This window comes from Crocuta crocuta, unplaced genomic scaffold, assembly GCF_008692635.1.
Source record: "Crocuta crocuta isolate KB4526 unplaced genomic scaffold, BGI_CrCroc_1.0 scaffold193, whole genome shotgun sequence".
In the NCBI taxonomy this organism is placed as follows: Eukaryota; Metazoa; Chordata; class Mammalia; order Carnivora; family Hyaenidae; genus Crocuta; species Crocuta crocuta.
In genome coordinates, this window is record NW_027529624.1 from 5898196 (window position 1) to 5912054 (window position 13859).

A 13859-nucleotide genomic window follows, 5' to 3' on the forward strand; every position below is an offset into this window, starting at 1 on the left:
TGGAGAAATACAACCATCTATCTCTCAACCCCAGGTTCTGGACACTGGCTGAGGAACACTCGAGTGCTCAGTCCAAAGGCAGACGTGGACAAGCCCCCCTTGGGTGTCCAGTGGAGCCTGCAGGGTGCTGAGGTCTGAGGAAAATGTAATGGAGGACTTGCTCCATGAGAGCCCGGAAGATGAGCCCATGGGGAAGGTAGTCAGGCCTCCAGAGCCCATGCAAGCCTCTCGATAAACACAACAGAGGCCCACTGGGTCAGCCCACATTTACTGAAGCCACTTATAGAACACAGACTGGGAGAACCACACAGATCTGAAATACCCACACCTGGCCCTGCTCCCTGCCCTACTCAGAGGTCACGGGTCAGGCCTTCTTCAGACGTTCATGAGTCTGGGTGAGCTCCTCCAACTTGCGCTCCAACAACTGGGCGTGCTGCCTCAGCTCTCCAGCCGACTCTGCCTTTGCCCCCTCATACAAGTGCTTTGATTCTTCCACAATGTTGGCCACATCCATCACAAGGAAGATGCTTGCGGCGGCTGCTCCCATGATCCTGGCTCTTTTGGTCATTGCCAGAGCAGTGCCTCCAAACGCTTTCTGCACCTGCTTGCCACTCCGAACTGAGACTCTCCCAGCTGTCATGAGGCGCTTGGCGTGGGCCAATAAGCGAGGATTGGCTTTGGCCAGCTTGATGGCTCGAACATGCTTTCCAATGTTTGGCAGGACGTCAAGGAAGTCTCTTGTTAACAAAATAATTCGGAATATGTTCTTATACATAGCCTTTGCAAATTCCTCCCCTTTGTCACTGCCAGCCGATGTCAGGCGACTGGCTTCAGCTTTCAGTGATGATGTTTTTGTGTGCTCCACGATGCTGCTGGACACGCTAGTGACAGCGGATGCTGTTCCCAGCACCATCCCAGTTGCATAGAGTGTCAGACTGATCCCTGCTGTCACAGGGGCCAGAGCCAGGCCCAGCATGGACAGGACACCAGATGTGGCTCCAGTGGAGCTGGCCATGATGTTGGTGACGGTGCAGTTCCTGTGTACCTTGTCAGCCTCGTCCGCAAGCTCACGGAGCTTTCGTATTTGCCCCTCAAGCTCCTCTTTCAACCAGGAAAACTCTTTCAAAAAGCGCTCCGTCTCGAGGGGGTCACTCTGGAGCCTGTCCATGTCCTCCATATACAGGCCTTCTTCTAGCTTTCTCAGACCTTCACGGAGCACCTCTGCCTCCTCCCTGCAACAGTGAAGGTCAAGTGATTAAGGAAAGCTTATGTATCACATGGGTTTGAATTGTTCTCTCCTACAGAACTACAGGACTTACTATAAATCAAATGGACAAGAATTGGACAGAGGCAAAGACCGTTTCTTGAAATGTTATCAACATTCTGTACCTTGCTCATGCTCCGTGATACATATTCAGTCAGGGAATAAATAAGTAGTCATCTTAAGATGCTCTTAAGTGGTAGGTGTTTTGTTGAACTGTATTTATTTATTTTTTGAGGGGCAGGGGAGAAGGAGGGACAGAGAGACAGGGAGAGGAAGGATCCCAAGAAGGCTCTGTGCTGTTGAGGTCATGACCTGAGTTGAAATCAAGAGTCGGACGCTTAACCAACTGAACCTCCCAAGTGCCCCTGATGTGGAAGTTCTTGACCTGCTTTCAGCAGCAACCCTGTTGGGTGCATTTAGCAAGAATCCTCCAGCTCTTCTCTTTTGGTTTCCCATCACCCACCCACGTCTAGCACCTTGGCTATAAATCCCCAGCTGTCTTCCCCATATCCGGAGTAGAGCCTGATCTGTCTCCTATGGCCTTATCTCTGAATTAAGTCTTCTTTACCATCTTAATAAACCTCAGCATCACTGTTTTCTTCCACAGTGTGAGCTTCCCTGGTGGGCAATGTTCCACGTGCATTGTCACAGACTGCATACAGGACAGAGGTGCATCTGAGGACAACGGAACTTCGCATTTGAAACCCTCCCAGACTCTGCCCCAGGCGCTATCTCTTTGGCTGACGGCCACCTGCATCATTCCCCGGAAGACAGTGTGACTGAGTGTGACAGCTCTCAGTGAGTTCTGTGGGCCCTTTCAGGGCATCACCCAATCTCAGGGTGTTTAAGGATCACCCACCAATTTGTAGTTGGTGCCAAAAGTCAGGGTCGTCCTAGGGATTGTGTGCTCAGACATTACAGCTTGGCCAACTCTGAGTACTTGGATTTTAAAAAAGGAAGAAAGACCTTAGTGATTATTTTGCCTGGCACGTGCTCTGTCTCCCAAGCCTGATGTCCTCTGATGTGGCCCAGCCGCTGCCCCAACGGACAGAGAACCAGGACATCCGCTACGCTGGTTCCCCCCAGACTGTCCAGTTCACATCGCTCACTCCTGATCCAGCACCAGCACCACGAGCCTCTCAGGTGTCACCAGCCTAACTCACATCTTAGCTGGTGACAGCTTCATATGCATGCACACCAATGCCATGTCAACTTGTAGGAAATCATTTACAAATACAAGAGACTTTGAGAGCCATCAACATGAATCCCGAAGGCTGAAAAGACCTGCATTTGGACAAGCTGCTGGACAAACTACTTTCCTCTTTGGTGGGGACTCGTGCATCTCCCCAGAATCCCTCAAAGAATAGAGATATGGCAGCTACCCCCTGTGGTGCCAGGACTTCTCACAGAGCCACACTGCCTCCCACTGGTCTGGGGCTGCTCTATGTAGAAGAGGACAGGGCCGCCTGGGTGGCTGAGTCGGCTAAGCTTCCAACTTTGGCTAGGGCACGATCTCATGCTTGGTGAGATTGAACCCCACATCTGGCTCTGTGCTGACAGCTCAGAGCCTGGGGCCTGGTTCAGATTCTGTGTCTCGCCCTCTCTCTACCTTTCCCACATTCATGCTCTGTCTGTCTCTCAAAAATAAACAACCATTTAAAAATATGTATAAGAAGAGGAAAGGCTTTCAAGTGGTGGTCAAGACCACCCAGCTCCCAGGCAAGGTATGGAGGAGACAACGCCTCCTCCCCGCCATAACCCTGCATGCCTGGTGGTGAAGAGATCAAAGAAGGGAGGGAAGAAATGTCCCCTCTGTCTCCCAGGACCTCGAGTTTTGTGCCAAGATCTTCACTCAGTCCCAGCGCTGCTGCCCAAGCTGACCTAGCTCTCCTCTTGTCCATCTGGCCCCCAGCTCTGGCCCTGGCCCAAGCCTCCAGGCTTTTGGACAAGACAATTGTCCTCGGGTCCCCACTTTTGACCTTGCATTTCTGCACAGGCCTTCGCTACAATCTTATCAGGCTGAATTACTGTTCCCATTGAATAAATGATAATCTGCGACTTGGAGATATACACACCCAGAGACTCAGGGCTGGACAGAGATAGGGTCTGGATCCAACCCAGCTTAGTCCAACTTCACTCCAGCCTCTCCACCATCTGGGTCCGCAGGATCCTATAGTATTCCTACAACTCCTTAGATGGGGAGGGAAGGCTCTAGTCCAATGCCCAGCGGTGCAGACTGGTGTGTCAGTGTTCTTCTGATTTGTCCCTCATCTCCAGGAAGAAGACCCTTGGCCCCTACATCTTTGTGGCAATCTTCTAAAAAGTTAACATTGAGGCACCTGGTTGGCTCAGTCTGTTGAAGGTTCAACTCTTGAGATCAGCTCAGGTCATGATCTCATGGTTCATGACATCAAGCCCTGAGTTGGGCTCTGTGATGACTGTGTGGAACCTGTTTGGGATTCTCTCTCTCTCTCTCTCTCCCCACCTCTTCCCCAGTTGTGCTGTCTCTGTCTCTCTTTCAAAATAAGTAAACTTAGGGGCGCCTGGGTGGCTCAGTCGGTTAAGTGTCCGACTTCGGCTCAGGTCATGATCTCACGGTTCGTGGGTTTAAGCCCCGCGTCGGGCTCTGTGCTGACAGCTAGCTCAGAGCCTGGAGCCTGCTTCCGATTCTGTGTCTCCCTCTCTCTCTGACCCTCCCCTGCTCATGCTGCCTGTCTCTTTCTCAGAAATAAATAAAACATTAAAAAAACTTTTTAAAAAATAAGTAAACTTAAAACAAAGAAAAGTTAACATTAATTGAGCACCTAGTATGTGTCAGTCACTATGCTAAGCACTTTACATACATGATCATAGTTTCCTCCCGGTAAAATTGAACAGATGAAGAAACCAAGGCAGAGACAGGTATGCTGTAGGCTAAGGCCCAAGGCCATATCACCTGCCCTCTGTCGGTGTCATCTCTTCTCAAGCCGAGGCCACTCCCTGACTGCAGATGTCATGTAAGACGTATTTGTCAAATATTGTTGAGAAGGAGCATACTCAACCCCAGGCCCAGGACACTGCCACACAGAGGTCTGGGGGACCACTCTGGGCATCCGCAGGGGTTACCTGGGCAAGTTGGCCTCAACCATGAAGTTCTCCCAGGCTTTCTGGTGATTCAGCAGGAGAAATAGTTCATCATGGCTCACGGAGTCCTTGAAATACTCAATGGTGTCCTGGATAAATCTTGTGCTCTCTAGGTGGAAAAGAAAAAGTAATGGGTTGTTTTGTTTTTTTTCTTTTCCCTGCTTCATTAAGGGAGAGAGTAAACGGGGTTTAGCTAGAGGGGACCGACAACACTAATTTGTGTATTTATTGAGAACAGGCCTAGGAAGGGTATTTAGATACATTGACTCAGGCTGTGCCCATCTTTCATATCAATAAGCAGGTGCTTATTATGGAGACATAGGCAAATGACTTAACACAGCCCTGGCAGCCAGGGGCTGCTGGGGGAGGGGAGCTTTCTCCCTGGAACTTACAGGGTCCATGTAGAGGGGACAGCAAAGAAACCTCGGGATGGCATACTGTGCGGCAGGCTCCGGCCCAGACCACACACAGGTGATATTTGATCCTCACAAGAACATAAGGGAATACTCTCATTTTACAGGTGAGGGTAGGTAAGGCTCCCGGCTCACACAGTTGGGAGGTGGCCACGGCCACACTGGGGTCCAGTTTAGTGGCCCACAGGTCACAGTGCAAGAACTGGAGGGAATGTCCTCCATTGGTAAAACCCCACAGTTGTCCTGAGCTGTGCTAGAGGCTGGGACAGGTCAGGAGGGTGGGAGAAGCCTCTGAGGTAGATGGCCTAACTCCTCCCCCACCCTGTCTCAGGACCCCTTCCTTCTCTCCTTTCCCCTCTGCTGTCTCCCACCTCCCTGTAGGCTGTCCTGGCCTCACTTCTGGGTCATTTGATGGGTAGCAGGGGCCTGAGAAGAGGATAAGAGGGAGAGTCCCTACAGACCCCTGGATAGAGACTCCCCTTGGTCCCCCTTGAAGGCTCGAGGACACCCATCAGTCCCCTTCAAGGGTCTGATTCGTCTGTAGGTGAACAAGGCTGCAGGGACTCCCCCAATCCCAGGAATTGTCTGGAGTTGATACCTGGCGTTTCTTGGGTCATGGTGTCAGCAGTGGGATTTGAGTTTTCCCAACAGCCTGCGTCTGCTTTCCAGTCGGAAAGAGTGTTGCTTCAGCCTTGGGAAAGAGAGAACAAATTGTGGGGTCAAATGTGAGCCAGCTGTAGCCACGGGGAGCAGCAAGGGGTCAGGTCTCTGGTGGTTTCCCCTGGGAAGGCCACCCATGCCAACAGGGACATAACCTGATCTGTCTGTCTCCTGGCCTCTGTTGGGTACTCCTCTCACTGCAGCTCACTCCCAAGCCAGGTCAGAGTCCTGCCATCCTTCAGGGGCACAAGGAGAAGGTTATCAGACCAGGAGACTGCTATCTGAGAAGTTATAAAAGCAATGAAACCAAACACAGAAGATAAGATAGGAAGAAATGTAGGGGGAATTACTTGAGGTCGGCACCTCTGTGTTTCTGAATTGATAGCAGCTAATGTTGATCAAGCGTATATGAGGGACAGGGCTCCTTATGTGTCCCCTCCCTGAATATTCACACACTCTCCATGCGGTGGGAGCACTTGGGGCTCCCATTTATTGTGTATTATGGTTTCTTTCATTATTGAGACATAGACGGAGAAAGCACGAGTTGCGGAGGGGCAGAGAAAGTGACAGAGAGAGAGAGCAATAACCCCAAGCAGGCCCCACACCACCAGCACAGAGCCTGAACTGTGAGATCAAAACCTGAGAGGAAGTCAGATACTTAAGGGACTGAGTCTTGTGACTCCCATTTGAAAGTGGAGGAAAGCAGGATGCTTGGGTGGCTCAGTTAAGTCCAATTCATGGTTTTGGCTCAAGTCATGATCTTAGTGTTCATGTGTTCCCGGCCCTCCTCAGCCTCTGTGCTGTCAGTGTGGAGCCTGCTTGGAATTCTTTCTCTTTCCCTCTCTTTCTGCCTACCCCCCCCACTATCTCTCTCTAAATAAATAAGCATTAAAAATAAATTTCCTTTGTGATGTAGGAAATCATCACAAAGTTTGGCTTCTCATCTGAACTTAGGCTAGCTCAAGTTTTCACACTGTGCTAAAGTCAGAACCTGAACCCAAGTGTTTCCGGTCCAAACCCCATGTTTGCGATGACCGTGCTCTAGTCCTTTTAACATAGTAAAGCACTATTCACGGGGCAACCAGGTGGCTCAGTAGGTTAAGCACTGACTTCACCCCAGGTCATGGTCCCACAGTTGGTGAGATCTGCTGACAGCATGGAGCCTACATCAGATTCTGTGTCTCCCTCTCTCTCTGTCTCTCCCTGGCTCACACGTGCTCGCTCTCTCTCAAAAATAAATAAAACANACATTAAAATGAAATGGGATGATACTATGAGTAAACAAGAATACTTTGAGTGAATTCTGTCCTTCAACAGATATATTTTCTAGCAATACGTCGCCCCCTTATATGGGAAACTGTGGGTTTTTCTTCACTCAACGGAAGCAAGATTCCTTGGAGGGAAACTGAATTCCTGAATTCCACGGGTCTGCAATATCCCCTGTTCTAGGGACAGGATGCTTTCAGGGATGTTCAGAGCAGTGCAAACAGGGCACCCATGGGGAGATCCCAACAAATAANTACTTATAATAATAATAAAAATAATAATAGATACTAGATAATTATTATGATCATGGTTATCTGGGCGAGGCTGTCAGTGAAAACCCATGTGTTCCTAATAACATTCACATGAGGGCGGAGGTATATATCTATACCAACAAAGGTAGATATAAAGGTGAAAAAAGGTAGTTAGATACAAAGAAGAGGAAGTGGAGTGGGGAACGTTTGTTAATTAATCTTAATAAGAAGGGGGGGTCTTAATATATATGGGCATTTTGGAGGCACCTGGGTGGCTCAGTCGGTTTTGTGGATGACTTTGGCTCAGGAATGAGAGGCTGGCAGTGGGGGTGGCGCCTGCCTGGCTAAGTCAGTTAAGCATCTGACTCTTGATCTTGGCTCAGGTCATGATCATTGATCTCATGGTTCGTGAGTTTGAGCCCTGAGCCACACTGTCAGTGCGGAGCCCACTTAAGATTCTCTCTCTTTCTTGCTGCTCACTGCCTTTCCCTCATTCATGCTTTCTCTCAAAATAAATAAACTTTAAAATATGTGTGTGTGTGTGTGTGTGTGTGCGCGTGCCGATATATATATCGGCATTTTTTCCCTTCTATTTATTCTATGACTGAATAGAAGAGCCAGCCTGGCACTCTCTCTTCTCCTGGAGGGCATGAATAATCTCCCAGAGTACCACCCTCAGACCATGACAAAGGGAGACACAGCAAGGCCATTCATAGCTTCATCCAAGCACAAACACAAGGTCTCTGTGCCCCCCACAAAACACAAAAGCCTCCCTCCCTTGGCTAAAGAAAGTGACCGTTACTAGGGCACCTGCGTGGCTCAGTTGGTTAAGCCTCCGACTTCAGCTCAAATCATCATGTCATAGCCCGTGAGTTTGAGATCCATGTCAGGCTCTGTGCTGACAGCTCAGAGCCTGGAGCCTGCCTCAGATTCTGTGTCTCCCTCTCTCTGCCCCTCCCTGCTCACACTGTGTCTCTCTCTCTTTCTCTCAAAAGTAAATAAACATTAAAAAAAATTTTTTTTAAAGAATGACTTTTACTTCTTTATCAAGTTTTGACCTTGTCTGGCTTCTTTTTTTTTTTTTTAATGTTTATTTATTTACTTCGAGAGAGAGAGAGACAGCATGAGTGGGGGAGGGGCAGGGAAAGAGGGAGAGAGAGAGTCCCAAGCAGGCTCTACACTGTCAGTGTGGACCCTGATGTGGGGCTCAAACTCACAAAACCATGAGCTCAAGACCTGAGCCGAGATCAAGAGCCAGACGCTTAATGGACTGAGCCAGGCAGGCGCCCTCTGGCCACTCCTTTGCTAGATAAGANCAACATCTGGGAAAAGGAGGAACAGAAGGAAAAACGTAAAAGCCTGTGCAAAGTCAATCAATCAATCAATCCCTACAATGGACGCCTGGCTGCTCAGTCAGTTGAGGTGACTCTTGATCTCGGGGTTGTGAGTTCAAACCCCATGCTGGTATAGAGGTAACTTAAAAAATAAAACCTTTAATAATCAATCAATCCCAAGAAAACCTAACTAGTCGGCTAGAAAGAAAAGGCTACAAACATCCTGGAAGAAATGTTCAACGAAATAATAATGATGTTGAGTTGGGGCAACTTTTCTTTCTTTTTTTTTTAAAATGTTTTATTTATTTCTAGGAGAGAGAGAGAGAGAGAGAGACAGCGTGAGCAGGGGAGGGTCAGAGAGAGAGGGAGTCACAGACTGAAACAGGCTCCAGGCTCCGAGCTGGCAGCCAGCACAGAGCCCACAGCGTGAGCCGGGGAGGGTCAGAGAGAGAGGGAGATACAGACTCTGAAACAGGCTCCAGGCTCTGAGCTGGCAGTCAGCACAGAGCCCGACGCGGGGCTCGAACCCACGAGCCGCGAGCTCAGGCCCTAAGCGAAAGTCGGACGCTTAACCGACTAAGCCACCCAGGCGCCCCTGGGGCAACTTTTCTAATCAGCATGGAAATCCCAGACCATGAAGGGAAAGTGTCAGCTATTCGACCTGTTAAAACTTACAAACTGCAAAGGCGCTCGCGCTCGGCTGGCTCAGTGCGTTAAGTGTCCCACCCCTGGTGTCGGCTCCCGCACGATCCTCGTGCTCATGGGATCGAGCCCCACCTGGGGCTCTGCGCGGACAGCAAGGAACCTGCTTAGGATTCTCTCTCCCTCCCTCTCTCTGTCCCTCCCCTGCTCGGCACACACTCTCTGTCTCTCTCTCAAAGTAAATAAAGAAACACCCAAAACATGAAAAGTTGCACAGGCCGGTGCTCAGAGCAGAGGAGAGCAGGGCCGGCCAGATTCGCGAGAGCGCCTCCAAATCAGCCTGAACACACGGAAGACAAGTTTCTAGGAGATGCGAAGGAAGAGTCCCAGGTGAAGGGACCCGCCTGGGGTCACACGGATCCCGGCGGGCAGGGTGCAAGGGAGCATGAGGTGTTTGGGGAGAAATGTGATTTTAACAACCACATTCCAGGTCTGACTCGGCCCGTGTGAACACGCAGGTGTGAGGTCCCGCCCCCACAGGCGTCCCCAGGAGTCCACACTTGGGGCTTTAAGAGCACAAGGCGGGACCGGGTCCCACGGTGTGCGGAACAGAGGGCCGGGCGGGGGGCAGCGGGGGCAGCCCAGACGTCCCGCTCTGTCCTCGGTCAAGGCACCCTGGACAAGCCCCCCCTTCCAGACCCTCGGATTCCCCGCAGGGCCCGGCACTGAGCAGGCGCTCAGAACACTGTGGGGACACAGCCTTGCGTCCTTCATCCTGTGCATCTCAGAAGAAATGCTTTGCGGGTCAGGCCACCCCAGGGAGAGGCTCCCACTCACCTGGCCTCCTTCCCCTCCCCTGCTTCCTCCAAATTCCCCAAAGGGATCAGCACCCCTGACCCCCTCCCCCACACCTGCCTTCCTTCTGGGGTCTGCTCAGGTCACAGCAGTCTGGAACCTGGGCTCAGCAGTGTGCCCTCCCCTCTCCACTGTTTGGGGGCACCAGGGTGTGAGGGGGAGCAACCAGACAAACCCGGGTTCAAATCCTGGCTATGTCGCTATTTAGGGCATGACCTGGGGCTAGAAATCCCAACTCTGATCCTTTTCCTTAAAGAGCCGTCTGGAGGGCCAGTAGATGGGCAGGGGCTCCCACCCTCCAAGCTTACCAAGGGATCGTCCTCTGAGCTGAACAGCACCCAGATTTCTTTAGCTGTGTAGACCCAGTCACCCGCGGTGTGTCTGTGCAATGACCACAAGCCTCCAGGCCCAAATATATCTGAGACTGAAAGGGAAACCGAAAGTTTCCACTTCGGAGCCACTCAGGATGCAAGGAACATACCACAGAGCCCGTTCTACCCCCTCAAAGAGGAAACCCCAGACATTCAAGGTCGTTGGGGGGTCAGCCATTCCTGGCTCTTGCTTCTGGAAGGAAAACCTGTCATTGATGGACTGAGGTACTTTCAGCAAATGACACACCCGTCCCCTGCCCCCTCCCACCCGCCTTGGACTTGTTCCCGCCCCCTCCTCTCTGCCCCTTCCACCTTCCTAAGGCCTGCACTTCTCAGCATCACCGAACATAGCAGATGCTCACTGCGTATTTGCTCTATTGCAGCTACTTATATGCCACAGTAGTGTGGCCTCTATGCATTTGCATAGGCAGATCCTTCCCCCAGGGCCACCTGCTTCTACCCCCTGGAAAAATCATGCTTAGCCTTCCAAGCCCAAATCTTGCATCAGCTCGTCTGAGAAGCTCTCCAGCCCCCACTTAGGCAGAGTCCACTGTCCCCTACCGTGTGCCCAGGGCGACTGGGGGAGGGGTGTAAACCCACTGCATGCGTGCCGCCCCACCACCGTGTCCATGTTGCCCCTTTGCATCTAATCAGTGTCTCTAGACCTGTCACTGGGGCAGGGGCAGCCCCAGTGCCCCAGGAGTCCTGTCCTTGATGGCCAGTGTTGTTCGCCGGAGAGGGCTGTGGACACGCTGTGTTTTCCACCTCTGCTTAGTTCTGCTTGACCGCAGATCTTTTTTATTTTTTATTTTTTTATTTTTTTTTATTTTTATTTATTTATAGGAGAGAGAGAGAGAGAGACAGCGTGAGCAGGGGAGGGTCAGAGAGAGAGGGAGACACAGACTCCAAAACAGGCTCCAGGCTCTGAGCTGGCAGTCAGCACAGAGCCCGACGTGGGGCTCGAACCCACGAACGGCGAGATCATGACCTAAGTGAAAGTCAGACACTTAACCGACTAAGCCACCCAGGCGCCCCTCGCAGATCTTTTTTAAATGGAGGACTCGTCCAGGAAGGCCAGTGTCATGAAATGGAAACTGAAAGCAGAAAGTGAGGCTTGCTCCCTGTGTGATTCTCGAGCGGAATGTCCAACTCAGGGCTGGACAGTTGGGCCGGAAGAGGTCTGTGCTCGCTTCGGCAGCACATATACTAAAATTGGGCCGGAAGAGGTGTGAGTTTGCAGATGAGCAAACACTGCTGAGGGGAGTGAGGTGGTGGCTTCGGTCCAGCAGCTCGGGGCGGGAGGTTGGGGAGAGGCAAACCAAGCCCACTTTGGCATTTCGACCCTTGGCGCTTGTTTCTAGTTTTTTTGTCCATTTCTACTTGTTTAGTGATCTTTTGGTCATTTTTTTCTGTAACTCCCCTTCCTCCTGATTCTTTTGCCTTCTGGCTTGACGACTAGAGAAAACCACCGTGAGGTGCAGAACGCAATGAAATATCTGCACTCCTGCAGCCTGATTGTCTAATGAGGACCCAGAATGGATTCCAGATGTGGATGGACTCCGGGAGCACAACCTCATGGTGGAGCGACCGGGCTGGGGTTACAGACCCGTCAAGTGAGGATTAGGCATCTTTGGACTCCAGGAGATGAGCTGAGTCTATCCCACTTGGGGATCCTAAAGATCTAGTGACTATAAAATAGGACTCAACTTGACCCCCAAAATTACAAGAAGAGTCCCCCAGGATGACTACAGTTCCAGAGTGGGGGCATTTGGGATAACATCTTTGGTTAATAAGCCATTTCAGCCCACTGTGAAGGCAATCCCAGCTCAGTGGGAAAGGGACCCTAATGTTGCTGAGGGGGGTGTCCCCCAGCATCGTCTGGTGGAGGCTGGGAGAGGCAGCAGACAGGGGTGTACCACTAGCATCCCACGCGGTCCCTCCATCCCATGAGGAGGTGGGCTCAGTTCAGACATGCTGGGCATTATGACTTGTGTGTTTCAGTATATGTGCTGCGGAAGTGAGCACTTGACTTGTGTGTTTCAAGGCAGGGCCCCTACCTCCTGGTTCTCCCTTTCTCTAGGGACAGTGAGGGGAGTGGGGAGCTATACACTGGGCATGTGACAATGGGGACGTCTGGAGTCCTCAGAGTGCCTGGCGGACACAGACATCGTAGGGCTTCAGAGCACGGTAGATTTTGTCCGTGCTGACAGTGCCATCACTCACGGGAAATGGAGGAGGAGCCCTGGGTCTAGGTCACTCGTTGCCAGGCAACTAACATCACACAGTGGACAATCCTATTTGCCTTTGCTCAGATTGGTGGTAAAATTGGGCCCTGAGAAGCAATTGTCAAGTTCAGGAAGGCTTAGAATGAAGTATGAAGATGACAAAATCAGGGCGCCTGGGCAGCTCAGTCCGTTAAGCGTCCGCCTTCAGCTCAGGTCATGATCTCATGGTCTGTGGGTTCGAGCCCCGCGTAGGACTCTGTGCTGACAGCTTGGAGCCTGGAGCCTGCTTCAGATTCTGTGTGTGTCTCTCTGTCTCTGCCCCTCTCACCCTCGGAAATAAACACTAAAAAATTTTTTCTAATTAAAGATGACAAAATCAACACCATCATCTTAATAATTTTATGTTGAAGCCAAGGCAGATATGTGGTTAATTTTAATGCATATATGAGGTTTAAGAGAAGTGGACGCATTCTCAGAGTGAATAGAGCACCTTTTGGATTCTAATGTAAAACAGGGAATTGAGTAATCGATTTAGATGAATGATTTCAAGTCAAAAAGCACTCTGCTAAGTACTAAGGATGTTGCAGATAAGCTTCAGCCCAGAGGAAGCAGCTTCAAGTTCAGCAGATCCCAAAACAGGACGGGGAGGCTGTCGGGCGTGGGGGAAGGGGGCTGTGGGGGCCACACCCCGGGACATCTCCAGGGCCAGTGCAGGGTGGGAGGCACCGACCTCTGCCCCCAGCAGTCAGGAGACCAAAAAGATTCTTGTGTAGAGTCACTGCTGAGCTATAGTATGGCCTGAAAAATAATAGGTTTTGGGGTGATGGGGGGCTCATGGGGTTCAGAGCCGATGGCCAACAAAGAATTCTTGAAGACATCTTTGGTGCAAAAAGGTGATTTTATTAAAGCACAGGGACAGGACCCGTGGGCAGGAAGAGCTGCACTGGGGTCATGGCGGGTAACTCGTTACATACCCTCAGGTTGGGAGGGGATCAGGGATACAGTAAGCCTCTAAGGTATTTTGGGAGCAAGGTTTCCAGGGCCTTGAGGGGCTCGCTGTTGCTAGGGAAACACCACTTATTACCGTTTAATAAAACCTCAGTCAGGAGACCCCTCAGATGCATATCGGGGGGGCGTAAGCTTGGAGCAGGATGGCCAGCATGCATCTTAGGGCAGTTGAGATAGAGAAAGTAGAGCTACAGGATCCTCGCAGTTGGGATAATATTAAGCTAAGGTTCTCTTTTGCCCCCAGCAAAGTGTCATCACTGAGGCAGCTGAGCTCCTAATGGGAGGGTCACTCTGCCCATTTCAAGGACTTATCGACAGGCTGTAGGAAGTAAGGGAATTACTTTTGCACTTTTCATTTGCCTTAGTTTCCCACATCACCACGGCAAACGCTTAAACCGCTTTCCTTTGTTCTTGGGTACCTGGGAGTGTCCGAGGAACATCAGACAT

At 50.9% G+C, this 13859-nt stretch overlaps 1 protein-coding gene across 2 annotated transcripts; it reads right to left on the reverse strand.

Annotated features, from left to right (window-relative positions):
* Positions 1 to 247: 247 nt before the first annotated feature.
* On the reverse strand, positions 248 to 10216 carry LOC144229862 (apolipoprotein L2-like). Of its 2 annotated transcripts, XM_077761946.1 has the most exons (5): positions 10117 to 10216; positions 5616 to 5696; positions 5399 to 5491; positions 4370 to 4496; positions 248 to 1232 (listed from the first exon to the last, which is right to left on the reverse strand). In XM_077761946.1, exons 3-5 carry the CDS (start codon positions 5415 to 5417, stop codon positions 365 to 367), a joined length of 1014 nt encoding a protein of 337 aa, XP_077618072.1. In that variant the 5' UTR covers positions 5418 to 5491; positions 5616 to 5696; positions 10117 to 10216; the 3' UTR covers positions 248 to 364. The 2 variants fall into 2 exon arrangements, with proteins under 2 accessions (XP_077618072.1, XP_077618073.1); XM_077761947.1 differs by lacking the exon at positions 5616 to 5696.
* Between the last annotated feature and the right edge of the window lie 3643 nt (positions 10217 to 13859).